The 15,459-nt window shown below is 46.3% G+C and overlaps 1 protein-coding gene across 3 annotated transcripts in view; it reads left to right on the top strand.

Annotated features, from left to right (window-relative positions):
* Window positions 1-14,993, top strand: part of MFAP5 (microfibril associated protein 5) — a 47,519-nt gene extending 32,526 nt beyond the window's left edge. For 2 of the 3 annotated variants that reach the window (XM_025183029.3, XM_006119935.5), the window contains exons 4-9: window positions 5,535-5,564; window positions 5,756-5,785; window positions 6,142-6,168; window positions 6,936-7,023; window positions 8,154-8,227; window positions 11,157-14,993. In XM_025183029.3, the coding sequence (XP_025038814.2) occupies window positions 5,535-5,564; window positions 5,756-5,785; window positions 6,142-6,168; window positions 6,936-7,023; window positions 8,154-8,227; window positions 11,157-11,278 (371 nt within the window). In that variant the 3' untranslated portion in view covers window positions 11,279-14,993. The remainder of the gene's footprint in view (window positions 1-5,534; window positions 5,565-5,755; window positions 5,786-6,141; window positions 6,169-6,935; window positions 7,024-8,153; window positions 8,228-11,156) is intronic. The other variant, XM_025183030.3, reaches the window with a different exon arrangement.
* The last annotated feature ends 466 nt before the right edge of the window (window positions 14,994-15,459 follow it).

The following is a 15,459-nucleotide window of genomic DNA, read 5'->3' as shown; positions in this document are numbered from 1 at the left end:
GACTAGCGCGCTGAGCCGACAAACAGCTGATCAGCTGTTTGTCAGCTCAGCGTGGCAGCCATGTAAATTTAAATGAAGCCGCGATTATTTAAATCGCGGCTTCATTTCCCTTTGCCAGACAAACAAATCTGCATGGCTTCGTCGACGGAGCCATGTAGTTTAGACGTACACTTAGAGACAAAACCACAGAAATAGCAGGAGGTAGAATTTTGAAGGACCTTTAAAGGTGAGAACATGAACCTGGTATGATGAAAGAGGAGGAGTCTCTAGAGGGGTCTGAAGAAGGGATTGTGGTATTGATAGGCAAAGCTCTTTGCAGTTGGGTTTTGAATGGACTGGAGAGAGGTGGTATAGATAGCAGGGATCCAGAGATTGCAGAAATCAAGATGGGAGAAGATGCGGCCCTGGATGAGAACCCTAGCTGAGTGGACAAATGGAAAATACGAGATCTTAAGATGTTATGGAGGAAGGAATACCAATATATGGACATAACATGGTTGTGTGGAATATGAGACAGGGAAGAATTAGAGATGTGACTGTGTTTCAGTGATGAATAAATACGTTCTGTATTTACCAATTTGCAAGCACACTTGCAGGAGGAATAACGGTAGTTCGAATTAGGAGCTTTAATTCAAACTACCTAGTCCGTGCCGCATGTAGCCGCGGGCAGGTAGTTCAAACTACGGGCATTTAAAAATGGCGCCCGCCCGGGAACATGCAAATGAAGCTCGGGATATTTAAATCCCGGACTTCATTTGCAAGTTCGAATGCCTACATTAGCCACCCTAGTTTGAACTAGGGTGGCAGAATAGACATACACTAAGCCTGAACTTCCTGCCCCATTTTTAAATTTGCAGATGATACCAAGCTGGGAGGGGTTGCAAGTGCTTTGGAGGAAAGGGTCATAATTCAAAACAATCTGGACAAACTGGAGAAATGGTCTGAGGTAAATAGGATGAAGTTTAATAAGGACAAATGCAAAGTGCTCCACTTAGGAAGGAACACTCCGTTTCAGACATACAGAATGGGAAGCGACTATCTAGGAAGGATACTGCAGAAAGGGATCTTGGAGTCATAGTGGACCACAAGCTAAATATGAGTCAGCAATATGATACTGTTGCATTCTGGGATGCATTAACAGGAGTTTTGTGAGCAAGACACGAAAAGTCATTCTTCCACTTTACTGTGCACTGATTAGGCCTCAGTTCTGGGCATCACATTTCAAGAAAGATGTGGAGAAATTGGAAAAAGTCCAGAGAAGAGCAACAACAATGATTAAAGGTCTAGAGAACATGAGCTATGAGAGAAGACTAAAAGAAAAGGTCTTGTTTAGTTTAGAGAAGAGAAGTCTGAGAGGGGGCATGACATCAGTTTTCAAGTATCTAAAAGGGTGTTACAAAGAAGAGGGACAAAAATTGTTCTCGTTGATGTCTGATGATAGGGTGTAAGAAGCTATGGGTTTAAATTATGGCAAGGGAGGTTTAGATTGGACATTAGGAAAAACTGTCAGGGTGGCTAAACACTGGAATACATTGCCTGGGGAGGTTGTGGAATCTCCACCTCTGGAGATATTTTAAGAACAGTTTAGACAGACATCCATCAGAAATGAAATGGTGCTGGGTCCTGCTGTGAGGGCAGGGATTGGACTTGATGATGTCTCAAAGTCCCTTCCAGTTCTAGTGTTCTATGATTCTATGTTGGGCTTCTCTCTGCACTCCTCACAGGGAGGTTAGCTTGGGTGGCTCCATCCTGGTCGATAGGAAATGGTTGTTTTATTCTTGCATTAACTTATGTACATGGGGCATCTTGATACTTCAGAGATGGGAACATTATGAGAAGCAGTGAAATATGAAGCTCAGGGTCTGAAATTAACTTCCTGTGGTGGTTGCAGGGAGGACAAAATTTTCCATGAAATAGGAGAGTATTCGGAGAGATTCACTGACATATCTGAACAGCACTGTGACTCAAAATTACATGTATGCTTGCTGACAGCTAGTGGCCATTTTAGGGTACTCCAAGTGACAGATATGTGGAAAATGGGGAGAGCTGTAGGGTGGAGGTGGGAAGGGAGAAGGACACAGAGATGGAAATAATAATTTAGGGTACGTCTACACTAGCTTGTTAGTTCGAGCTAGATAGGGTAATTAGGGCAAGTGGAGTTGCAAATGAAGCCTGGAATTTAAATATCCTGGGCTTCATTTGCATGTTACCGGATGCCGCCATTTTTAAATCCCCCTTAGTCCAAACTCTGTGCCTGCAGCTACATGCGGCACGGAGTAGGTAGTTCAAATTAAAAATCCTAATTTGAACTACCGTTACTCCTCGTGGACTACCTACTCCGTGCCGCGTGTAGCCACAGGCATGGAGTTCGGACAAAGGGGGATTTAAAAATGGCGGCGTCCGGGGACATGAAAATGAAGCCCGGGATATTTAAATCCCGGGCTTCATTTGCAACTCCGCTTGTCCTAATTACCCTACTTAGCTTGAACTAACGAGCTAGTATAGACATACCCTTATTTAGGAGTATCCCCTGATGCGATCTCTAACCAATCCCAAGCCAATAGAGGCAACAAAATTGGTGTCCAGGTTGAGGGATATGTGGAGGCCTGTCCCCCACAACGGGTGATCAGAGCAGGGGCACCGACAGCTTCCGTGGGCCCCTATGCAAGGTGGGGGGCCAGCTCTGTGCTCTTGGAAGGGGTGGGGCCTCGGGTGGAAGAGACTGAGCCGGGGCAGCCAGTCTTCCATGTTGCCCAGAGCTTGCCGCACCTCCCCAGCCCTCAGAGCCACCCAGAGTGCACGGCATGGTGCCCCAGCACTGATTTCACAGGCCCAGGGCTCTGGCTGCCACCACTGCTGCAGTAGTAGTGGTGGCAGTTGGAAGCCCTGGGCCCCTTTGAATCAACAGGCCCTGGGGCAACTGCCCCCTTTCCCCGTCCTCTCCCACTTCCCCTCCCACCCCCATTGGCAGGCCTGGCTCAGAGCAAGATGAGTAATAATTCAGTTTTTGCGTGCAAAGCACTATGCTGCTGTGAGAGCCAAGGCTGGTCAGTGAGCGAGTGTATGTTCATGTTATCTTAGGGGTTCATCATGGCAAATACCGTATATTCCGGCGTACAAGATGACCTCTGATGTTGAAAAACATCCCCCAAAAATCGGGGGTCGTCTTGTACGCCGGGTATACATCACAGGCGCGCCTGGGATGCCCCCCCGCCGGCTTCCCCCGAGGCTTTCAAAGCTTCTGCGGCTTTGCTCCCGGTGCCTCTGGTCTGCTGGGGACCATCTCCAGCAGACCAGGGACACCGGAGCAAAGGAGGCGGAGGGGCGCTGGGGTATAAGATGAAACCCTATCTTTTAATTAAAAAGATGGGGGTCGTCTTATACGCCCAGTCGCCCTATACGCCGGAAAATACGGTAGCATCATCTAGTCCACTTAGGGTTGCCAGATATCCGTTTTTCCGCTGCATTACCCAGTTGAAAAGGGACCCTGGCAGCGCTGGTCAGCACAGCTGACGGGGCCATTAAAAGTCTGGATGGCAGTGCAGCAGGCTTAAGGCAGGCTCCATACCTGCCCTGGATCTCCGCAACCCCCGGAAACATACAGTATGACTCTGCAGTCCCTAGGTGGAGGGGCGATCAACGAAGATCTGTGTGCTGCCCCTGCCCTCATTGCTGGCTCCCCAGCTCCTGTTTGCTGAGAACCATGGCCACAAAGCCCCCTGGCCTCTAGAGTCCTTCCCTGATCTTCTTGGGGTCAACCTCTCTCCCTGCAGCATTTCCCAAGGTCCTGGGATAGAAGCAAACCTACAGCACATTCATAGTGAAAAGCCCACAGCTAGAACAAACAATTATGTACTAACTAGACGTTTTACCCAGTGTTGCTCGGGTCCTTAACTCAAATAAATTTTGTTTTTCTTCATTTCAGTCATTGTTCTGGGGTGGGGCTGGGGATGAGATATTCAGTGTGCAGACTGCCTTTGGGAAAGAGGACAACCCCAGCCTTCTCTCACTACACTAGCCTGGGGCCAGGTGAGAAGTGCCTGTCCATGGCTGTAAAGCTACCATGGGCACAGCTGGGGGAGAGGTGCATGTCCCCCAGCTGGGGGGTAGACAGACACACAGACAAACAGATACACAAACAGACAAACACTCTGAAATATATAGTAGATAGCTGTCCCTTTCTCCATCCCTGCCCCTTGCTGACCTAATGGGATTATAGCTGTCCCCATCCCAATCTCTGGCCCCCTCTGGTCATTCTGCCATGTCTTTCCTGCCAGACTCCTTTCCATTTTATGAGACAGGATTAAATTCCAGGCATGTCCCACTGACCTGGCACAACCAAACCCTGACCTTGCTTTAAGTTAGGATGAGCGGAAGCTGCCTACTGAATTTGGTGGTTCTAATTCTTACTGTTTAAGAGGAGCTCTGGAGGAAGCAGACTCACTGATGGATGGAAAGACAGACAGACCTACATTTATAAAATATATAGAAGATAAAATGAAGAGTAGTCTGGAAATGGTCTCTTCTAGAAGGATCTCTCTGTTTCTGATTATCCACACACGTTCAGTGTTTAATTTGAGCCAGGGCTGAGTTCCAGTACCTCTAGGGGTGGCAGGCAATTCATAGCCTTGGCAACAGCCATGTCAGTTATGAAAGGAGAAAAACTTTTGTGAGCCCCAATCTCTCTTTCTTTACAAAATAATCACTGCTCAGTCCACCTAGCTAGGATGGCAAAGAATACTTTAAAAATGCTAGAGAAAGACTGAAAATCAGGCACGCTGCACTCTAGGCCAGGGGTGTGATCACCATGTTTTGTACACGTGCTCATATGAGTTTGATGAGAGTTAGTGCTAGCGTAAATAGTAGTGTAGCCACGGTAGCATGGGGAGAGGCAGCGCTGGGTACAAACCCACCTGAAACCCATGGACACATACTCAGCGTGGCTAAGCCACACCACCACTGCTGCTTCCTGTGAAACCATGGCTGAACTTGGATTTGTACATGCTCTAACTCTCATCGAGCTAGCTTGGGTAAGTGCATGGCAGCCAGGAATCATACCTCAGCTCACAGTGTAGACGTAGCCTCAGGGAGAAGAGCAGATAGATAGTGTTTGCTTGATGTAAATGAGTGGTGAAGCTGTTTAGAAGGGGAATTTAGGCTTCAGCTTTTCACCATGGTGAGTTAGGCTCAAAGGGAACAGAAGGACACAACCGGAAGGACTTTTATTGGGTCTAAACTTAGACCTTTTTTAGTATGCAGCATACAAAATCCAGCATATAGAGAGACTTCATTGATAGAATAGCAGGGGGCTGCAGGGCAGGACTGAGGGGCACTGGCAGGGCTGTGTGGGGAGCCCAGGGCTGGAATAGCAGGGGGCTGCAGGGCAGGACTGAGGGGCACTGGCAGGGCTGTGTGGGGAGCCCAGGGCTGGAATAGCAGGGGCCTGCAAAGCAGGGCTGAGGGGCACTGGCAGAATTGGGAGGAGGACCAAAAACTCAAGGAAGGATTTTTTAGAACATTTTCTCTTTTTCCAGTTTTACCTGAAATAACCACTGATGTCTCTGGTAAGTTCATTCTTTTGGCAAAAGAGGGACCACTCTGGGCCTTCGTTTTCCTGATCCCTACTCCCAACTGTATCACCACTAGCAAACCCCTTCACCTCATACTCAGAGTCCCACTTTCTTCCTTACTCCTAGCTCCAGTTCTAATTCTCCAGAAATTTCTCTTTCTTTACACACTTGTTTTTTGTCAACAGGTGTGGCTGACACAGTAGCAGATGAACAAGGTGCATACAACTGCAGTGTTAATATAAATGATAAATGTCTTCTGAAGGAGACATTAACATCATCTCCTTTCAGGCTTGTGGCTGGGTGGGTACCTAAGGCTGACACCCTAAAGAAGGTTTTGATCAAGGGTAAAGAAGAGTTGCACTATTAGTAGGAGTGTGTCCCCATCTCTGGGAGTTCCAGTACCCATATCACAGGGCATGAGTGGTCAAAGAATACTGCTGTTACAAGAGTTACTGTCCCTTGGGTAAGACATTCCCTAGATGCCTTCCTTTAAACTCAAAGGCCCCTGTTTCTTACTGTCTATTTGGAAGCATAGCAAATAATCCAAAATGTACGATTCTTTGTTTTATAGTTCCGGCTGGCAGTACAACAATACCAGGTATGCTTAGTTTGGAGATTCAAAGTATGGGACATGGAACCTGTCACTTTTAGGATACCATTTCCTATCTAGGCACAGATCAGTGGGAACACACAAATTACCAGGTTGGATTAAACATGACCTGACCAGATCAATTTAGGCATTACTAAATGCTTCAGAAGGAGGTGTGTGTACTAGTCACTGTCGGCAGACAGGATACTGGGTTAGATGAACCATTAGTCTGACCCAGAATGGCCATTCTTATGTTCAAGAAACCCCATACCAGTTTCTTCCTGACCCCACAAGAAAAGTGCATGAGTTATAACTTTAAGCATGAGATTTTATATTTTTAATACATTTACATTTTAAATAGTAGAACTGCAGATTATATTATTTATATAAACGTCTATTCAGAATTATTCTAAACTCTGAGTAATATTCTGTGTTAGCGACTCCCACAGGTTCCTTGTATACTGTAATGTATGTTGTCTTGTTTTTGTAATATGAGCTAAGTGTGGGGACAGAAATGCCTTATCCTCATCCTATCAACCATTTGTCATTTAGTACAACACCTTTATCAAGGTCTCTCTTTTCTAAACAGTCCTCGTACCTCAAAGATATCAGGAAATGGGATATGGAGCCTTTCATCTCTTGAGCACTAGATACAATCCAGCCCCAGTTTGGAGGCTTTTGTAAAATGAAGGGAGGCTTGCAGTCCAGTGCTTAGTGAAATTACATCTACATTCCAATCGCCATTGGTAATCATTTGCACCTGTGTGTGTTTCCAGAATGCCGTGAAGAGCAGTTCCCTTGCACACGCCTATACTCTGTTCACAAACCTGTGAAGCAGTGTATCAAATACCTGTGTGTTACCAGGTAAGAAGCCTACAACCCCCAGAAGGAAAAACCAAGTCACTATCACAAAGAGTACGTCCTGATCAGAAAGTATGTTCCCTACAGAGGCCCAAGGGTTCTATCCCTACAAGGGAAGAGAAGTGGGTGAAATGAATCCCAAGAGAGTAAATTGAGATTCATAGGGTTGGAAGAGACCTCAGGAGGTCATCAAGCCCAACCCCCTGCCCAAAGCAGGACCAATCCCAACTAAATCATTCCAGCCTGGGCTCTGTCAAGATAGGATTTAAAAATCTCTAGGGAAGAAGATTCTACCACCTCCCTAGGTCTATGTCTAGACTGCAGAGCTTTGCCGCATACAAGGAACGCATCTGCTTTTTCAGAACAATTTCCAAAAAAGTGGATGCATTCTTTCTACAAGGAAGAATGGATGTGCCGAAAGAGGAGAGTTTTCTGAAATTTGGCACCATGTAGACAGGCCAAATTTTGGAAAAGCCTCTTTCGAAAGAAAAGCGGAAAAAGATACACAAATTGTGGTTCACAATTCATGAATCTTTTTCCGACTTTTCTTTGCAGTGTAGATCTAGCCTAGATAAGCCATTACAGTGCTTCATCACTATCCTAGTGAAACAGTTTTCCCTAATATCCAACCTAGATCTCCCCTACTGTAACTTGAGACCATTGCTCCTTGTTCTGCCATCTGTCACTACTGAGAACAGCCTCTCTCCATCCTCATTGGAACCTCCCTTCAGGAAGTTGAAGGCTGCTATCAAATCCCCCCTCACTCTTCTCTTCTGTAGACTAAATAAGCCCAAATCCCTTAGCTTCTCCTCATAAGTCATGTGCTCCAGCCTCCTAATTAATTCAGAGTAATACCTTAAGATAGTTGTGACTCTTTGAAATTGTAAAATGTTCTGTGAGCTATTAATTATTATTTAATTTACATATTAGGCCAAATCTTGAAGTATCCACACAGGCAAAATGCCTTGTTGACATCGATAGGTGTTTTGCCTTAATAAAACTGAGTAGAACTCAGGATTTACTTCCTTATTTGAATCATTTTTGTCTATATCACTTTTTGTTCTCATGCATCTCTTTCTCATTCTATCTTTCTCCCATCCTTGACATGGTTCTGGTGCCACTCACCCCCTCAGTGTGCGTCGCATGTACATAATAAACAAGGAGGTGTGCTCTCGTATGATCTGCAAAGAGGATGAATTCATGCAAGGTGAGTGATGGCTGGGCAGAGGTGCTGTGGGACAGAGGAACTGCAGGGCAGAGCTCCATGGAGAAGGGCAGCAGTTGTTCAGGTGTGCTTTCCTTCATATGAGTAATTGTATGAGTAATTGTTGAAAGCTGCATGGAAACCATAATAGCTTAAATATATACCCCAAATTAAAAAATACAGTAAAAGAATAAAAAAAGTGCTACCTTGGTTCAGCAACCAAGTAAAAGAAGCAGTGACAGGTAAAAAGGCATCATTTAGAAAGTGGAAGTTAAATTCTAGTGAGGAAAATAGAAAGGAGCATAAACTCTGTCAAATTAAGTGTAAAAATCATATATATAGTAGCCCAATGTCTGTGACTCTGAAATGCTGGCTGTTCCCTCTGGGCGGCGCTGTTGCCTGAGTCACGTCCTTCGCCTCCCACTGTGGTGCTCCGCTGACTTCTGCGCCACTCAGCCAGGCCGCTGTGAGGGAGCAAGAAGCCCAAATGGTCGCTTGCGCCATTAGCTCCCCTGTGGCGGCCCAACTGTGTGGCGCAGAAGTCAGCTGAGTGCCACGGTGGGAGGGGAAGGGGGCGGGGTGGTGACGTACATGGCCAGGGGGTGAGGCCTGGCTGTGTACATCACCGCCCCACCCCCCTCGCAGCCCCCTTCGCCTCCCACTGTGGCACTCGGCTGAATTCTGCACTGCTGAGCCGGGCCGCTGCGGGGGATCCCAAACAGCCGCTTGCTCCCCTGCGACGACCTGGCTGAGCGGCGCAGAAGTCAGCTGAGCACCACAGCGGGAGGCAAAGGGGGGCGGGGTGCTGCTGTACACAGCCAGGGGGTAGGGCCTGGGCGAGCATGCATCCCCGACAGAGACGGAGGAGAGTGGAGAGAGAGTGAGAGGCAGGAGGGGGAGAAGAGAAAGAGAGATGGAGAGAGAGGCAGAAGGCGGAGGAGAGCTGAGAGAGAGGGGGAGGCAGTAGGAGGAGGAGAGAGAGAGAGACGGCGCAAGAGACCGGAGGCTCAGAAGACCGACGTGGAGGAGAGACCTGAAAATCCCATCTTATGACGGGCTAATTGGCTAGTATAATAAGAAAAGCCAAAAAGGAGTTTGAGGAACAGCTAGCTAAAACCTCAAAAAGTAATAGCAAAATGTTTTTTAAGTACTCAAAGATGATAAAGTCATTGCAGAGAAATGAAATTCATTCTTTGCTTCGGTCTTCATGGCTGAGGATATTAGGGAGATTCCCAAACCTGAGCCATTCTTTTTAGGTGACAAATCTGAGGAATTGTCCCAAACAGAGGTATCACTAGAGAAGGTTTTGGAACTACATCGATAAATTTAAGAGTAACAAGTTACTGGGACCAGATGGCATTCACCCAAGAGTTCTGAAAGAACTCAAATGTGAAATTGCGGAACTATTAACTGTGGTTTGTAACCTATCCTTTAAATCAGCTTCCGTACCTAATGACTGGAAGATAGCTAATGTGACACCAATATTTAAAAGGTCTCTAGGTGTGATCCTGACAATTACGGACTGGTAAGTCTAATGTCAGTACCAGGCAAATTAGTTGAAACTGTAGTTAATAATAGAATTGTCAGACACACAGAAAACATAATTTGTTGGGGAAAAGTCAACTTGGTTTCTGTAAAGGTAAATTATGCCTTACTAATCTACTAGAGTTTCAGAGGGGTATTGGAGTTAGTCTGTAACAAGAAAAACTTAAAAAACAACAAATACTCTGGTAGCACTTTAAAGACTAACAAAACATGTAGATGGGATCATGAGCTTTCGTGTGCACAGCCCACTTCTTCAGATGACCAGAGAGTTGGAAGTCCAGAACCAAGAATTAATAAGGGAAGGGGAGGGAAGGAAAAAATGGCGGGAGGGAGGAGGGGGAAGAAGACATTGAATAGATATGTTTCAAAGGGATAGCCAAGCCAATCTGTAACAGGTCCTGTACCCTGAACCCCTCATTGCTGGCCCCACCTTTGAGCCTTCATTCCTTCCCACATCCCAATCCCTGTCCCCAGCTCAGTGAAAGAGAGTGAAGGTGAGAAGGGGGGGGGGGGAGTGAGTGGAGGCTGGGGCCTCAGAATGGGTGGGGCAGGACAACTTCTAATTTGTGTAATTAGAAGTTGGCCACCCTACCTGTTGCTGCTTCAGTTTCCCCCTCTGTTTTGGTGAATCAGCCTTCACACAATGGCTATGTCTACACTGGCGGGTTCTTGCGCAAAAACATCTTGCGCAAGGGTTCTGCCAATTTGACTAAGACCTGTTTAAAGGCACAGTGTTTGTACTAATTTATCCATATCAGTTATAAAGGCCTTCCCACTCATCTAACCCTAACCCGAAGTGTGGATGAAGTAATATAGATATGCAAGTACTTACATACAAATATAGTTTATTTTGGCCAATTTGCAGGAATTAGTTACATACTATAAGCTATACTAATGTAAGCACCTTTATACCTTTATACACTATGCCTGTGTCCATTAAAATGGGTATAGTCAAAGCAGTAAAAATGTGTTTGTGCACCAGCCCTAGGAGTCATATTTTTATTGTTGTTAGTCCCAGAGAACCCATAAAGCTATGGGAGAGCCTCACTCCCTGATAATCAGGGGAATGAGGAGAAGAACAAACGGAGTCCTGGTACCCCTGGCTGCAGTCCCACCCTCCACTGCCCTCTCAAAAAAACACCCTTCGTCTTTATCCAGGCAAAATGTCCAGTGACTTCAGTGGAAATTCTGCCTTCATACTGCCAGTATAAACTCTGAGTAAAGTCATCAGAATTTGTTTCTTTGTCCCATTTAAATCAGTGTCCATCATAAGTTTATATGAGCAATGTGAGAGTTCTATTGATAGTTTTTATGTGATGAACTGAGTTTGAACGAAGCCCTAATCCTTCATCTCTTGTCTCTCTGCAATTCTTTTCTTTGTCTCCAGATGAGATCTGCCGCCAGCTGGCTGGCCTCCCCCCTCGACGCATGCGCCGCTCCGGTCAGCCCCGTGGTCCTCCTTGCCAATGGGCCAAGAACAAGGAGCTGAATAATCCTGCTGCTCCATGAGCTACAAAGAGTAGGAAAGAGATGGGGAAAGGGAGGAGGAGAATCATTATCAACCCACCACCTACAATCTACGACAAGTCCTACTGGCCCTCCTGCAAACCAGCTCCCCTCTCCTTCCTCGGGTGCTGCAGTGCATGGGATCCTATCTCTGCTAGTGGCTGCTGGATCATCTAAAGGATGCTCATGTTCTTATCCCAGACTTGATCTAATAGGCCTTGAGCAGCCCATTTCCCAGCAGTTTTTATAATTGCACTGCCCCTTCCCTGCTCCCACCCCCAGGGAGAGATTAAGGTGGGGACAGAATGGAGGTCTCCGACAGTGCGCAAACCCTTAAAGAGCCCAAGGCCTGATCACCACGGCACTTCTTGGATGCAGTGAACCTGACAGTTCTGCAAGGTTGCACAACTCAATAAGTCCTAGTTTGCTGGCCCCACCCACTACAACTCTCTCAGCCCCTGGTGGTCTAGTGCCCGCAGTAGCATTTCAGTAGTAGGAGTCAAATCTCTGTTTCTTGTGTGGCCTCAGAGTAAAAATCCTTAGACCATCACACCCCAGTCTCAGGGGACCAAGACACCAGTTTACTAACTGGCAGCCTAGTACTAGTCCCTAGGAGACTCCATGACGATTTGTACACTGCTATCAGTGTTTGGCAGTGCCAGATAAATGACAAGTCTGGGGCTGACAATTAAACCTAGACATACCCCACCTATAATCCAAGACAAGACTATCCAATACTACCTTTGGCAGTAGTTCATATATAAGCACAGGAAGCTTTGAATCCCTTTGTTACAATCCATCTGCCTCTGTCATAGAAACAGTATTTACTGAAGAATCTTTGGTTAGCAGAATAATCTATTTTTCACCATATGGATGTAATATTTGACAAGAATGTCTGCCTCCTATCCCACCCTTCCTGCATCCCTCAGCTCTATCCCACACCCAGGAGACTCACAGAGAAAGTATTACTGCAGAAAGTCCAAGCAAATGCCAATTACAGTCAGAGTCTGTTTGGCAAGTTGAGCTCCTGTGCCAGGAAAGGGCAAAGGTGAAGAATTGGTGCATCATGGACATGGTCTGGGAACTAGGTACCTCCTGGTGTGGGGGTCATGGAACATTTGGGTCTTTGAGGAAAAGAACTGGTTTGTCCTGAATAACGTGGGGAAATCTTGGTTCACCCCAGGTTTATACCCATGAATTATAATGTCACACTGCTTTAAAAATCTCTGGGGAATTCCTCTCCTACCCCAGCTCCAGGAGTTCTTGCAGCAGGCAGTGAATGTGTGTGTTGGGTTGGAATGTGGAAAAAAAGAGGGGACCATCTGTTGGTCATAGGCAGGATGCCCAGGATTTCCTGCTGCTTCTGTGGCTATGCCTTCCCGCACAGTGCAAGAGGCTAAGAACCCCATGGTCAGAGAGGTAGGCACACATGCAGAGATAAACCAGCTGTTTGGAAGGGATTTTGTTCCCCTCGCACTGGGTTGTTCTATTGTGGTCTGGGGCAGAATTGAGTTATCTGGGGCAGAGTAGGAGGAGGTTTGTGAAATATACTTACAGTGGTGTGGTCACTTATTCAGCACCCCATCCTGGCCAGCGGCTGCCTTGCAGGCACCATGCCCCTTATCTTCTGTAGGTTTCTTAAGCCACCTCAGCAGTCTCTGTTGTGGCTAGAATCACTCCTTTCTCAGGCTCTGTCTACACTATGGGCAGGATTGATGGAGCAATGATTGATTCAGCAGGGGTTGATTTATTGAGTCTAGTACAGATGCGATAAATTGACTGCCAATCGCTCTCCTGTTGACTCCAGCACTCCACCTCAACAAGAAGCGCAAGGGGAATCCATGGAAGAGTGTCTCCAATCGACATATCACATGGAAGACACTGTGGTAAGGAAATCTAAGGGTACGTCTAAACTACATGCCTCTGTCGTCAGAGGCATGTAGATTTGTTGTTTTGGCAAAGTCGAATGAAGCCGCGATTTAAATGATCGCGGCTTCATTTAAATTTACATGGCTGCCACGCTGAGCCGACAAACAGCTGATCAGCTGTTTGTCCGCTCAGCGTGCTAGTCTGGACGCTCCCCTGTCGACATCAAAGCCCTTTGTCGGCAGCCCCGGTAAACCTCATTCCACAAGGAATAACGGGGCTGCCGACAAAGGGCTTTGATGTCGACAGGGGAGCGTCCAGACTAGCGTGCTGAGCGGACAAACAGCTGATCAGCTGTTTGTCGGCTCAGCGCGGCAGCCATGTAAATTTAAATGAATCCGCGACAGAGGCATGTAGTCTAGACTTCAGATACATTATTTGAATAATGTTGACTTCAGATACATTATTTACATAGCTGAAATTGCATATAACTTTGATCCATCTCCAGTCATAGTGTAGACCATTCTGTCCAGCTTCCTGTCAAACAAAGTTCACACAGACCTCAGAGTCCTTAATCACAAAATAACCCGAACATGCCTCCATCAGGCCCCACTATAAAGTCAAAATCATAATCCCTTCCCCATCCCAGCCCCATGTGGCACAGCCCACTCACTAACTCTCAAGCAGAGCCCTACCGACACCTTCTGTATTGAAATGCCCGAGTCCCCTGAGGTGAGGCTCATTTCATCATAGGATTGTATTTGACCCAGACTCTCCAGCTCCTGAGGCAAGCCACTCTGTTACAATATCGATGGGTCTTAATCACTACAGCACTGCAATTTAACTATGGCAACCGAGTCAGCTGGGGTCATTCAGGCTAGGTCTACACTGCAGCACTATTTTGGGATACCTCCGGTAGCGCAAATTGCGTAGCTTATTTCGAGACAGTGTAGATGCACCCTGAAGGGGCAGATGTGGCTAGATACAGGAAGAATTCTGCTATATAAGGAAAAAGTTGCCCTACATAACAGACTCTTCATAGCAGACAAACGGTTATTTTGTAACTGTGTGGATAGCCCAAGAAAGGAGTGGTGAGAGCCACAAGAGAGACTGCTAAGGTGGCTTAAGGAACCTATAAAAGATAAGGGGCATGGCGCATGCAATGGGAGAAAATATGGAAGATACTCCAATGTAGAGACAGATTTTTCCTATGTAGAGATAGGGCTCTGCTCTACAGGGGCTGAATTTTTCTCTACAGGCCACTATAGGGAATCAAGTTCCAAAGTAAACAGGGAGTAGACCTGTCCCTGGGAACTGTAGGGGCATGGTTCTCCTATACAGAGAGTAGAGTTCCTCCATATACATAGAGACTCACTACACAGTGGGGCAGAGTTCTGCCCTATGCAGAGGAGGAGTTGATATAGAGAGCAGATGCTTGCTGCATCAGGGAGAGGTGACTTAAACCTAGGATCATGTTCCTATTGAAGTCAGTGGTAAATTTCCTATTGACTTCTATGGTGCATGATCAGGGCCTTAAAGAGAGTCCTGCCAATTGGAGGAGGGTGGGTGGAAAGAAAAATGTTAGAAGGAGCTCTTGGAAATAGAATTATCCCAAGTCTCCTCTGAATATAGAGTTGAATGTAAACATATATATATATATATAAATATATTACATAGTTACTGTACAGTATATCTACATCTCACGTTCACACAGTCTGGGGGAATGCATTAGAAACTTTTGCTGTTGCTTAAATCTCACATTGTAAGTGGAATTCCCCCGGGAAAACACTGTCTAAACATTATACTCGATATAACGCACACCAAAACATTAAAAGAAAATGATGTCTGATCAGTCTTCGCATGTTCTGGCTTATTTGTCTCTGATTTTCCTTTTGCTTCATCCTAACCCGCAGCCAGTTCTAGGCCTCCCACACAACTCTTCCTGCATAGCTCAGCATTTCCCTGCCCTGCAGCATCTCTTGCTGTGCCACTTCTGGGATTCCTGCACATGTCTTCTAACGTCCTGCAAATCTTATGTGCCACCCTCCCAGTCCTGGGCTTCTTACACAGCTCTGCAATTGTGCCTCATTCCTGATGAGCACAACCCTGTAGCATTTCAGTATTTTATTGAGAGCTTCCTATAATCTCTTCAGGGCATTTGTTTTCCTAGCTGCTTAGCCAGTTTATCCAGAGTTTTAGTTGTGGACACTGAGGGTACGTCTACACAGCAACTTTATTTCGAAATAACTTAGTCTGCGTCTGCACAGCAGGCAATTATTTCAAAATAATGTTGAAATACAGGCAGTCCCCGGGTTACA

Source organism: Pelodiscus sinensis, chromosome 1 (assembly GCF_052426305.1).
Source record: "Pelodiscus sinensis isolate ZL-2025 chromosome 1, ASM5242630v1, whole genome shotgun sequence".
In the NCBI taxonomy this organism is placed as follows: Eukaryota; Metazoa; Chordata; order Testudines; family Trionychidae; genus Pelodiscus; species Pelodiscus sinensis.
This window is presented reverse-complemented; position numbering and strand designations above follow the sequence as displayed.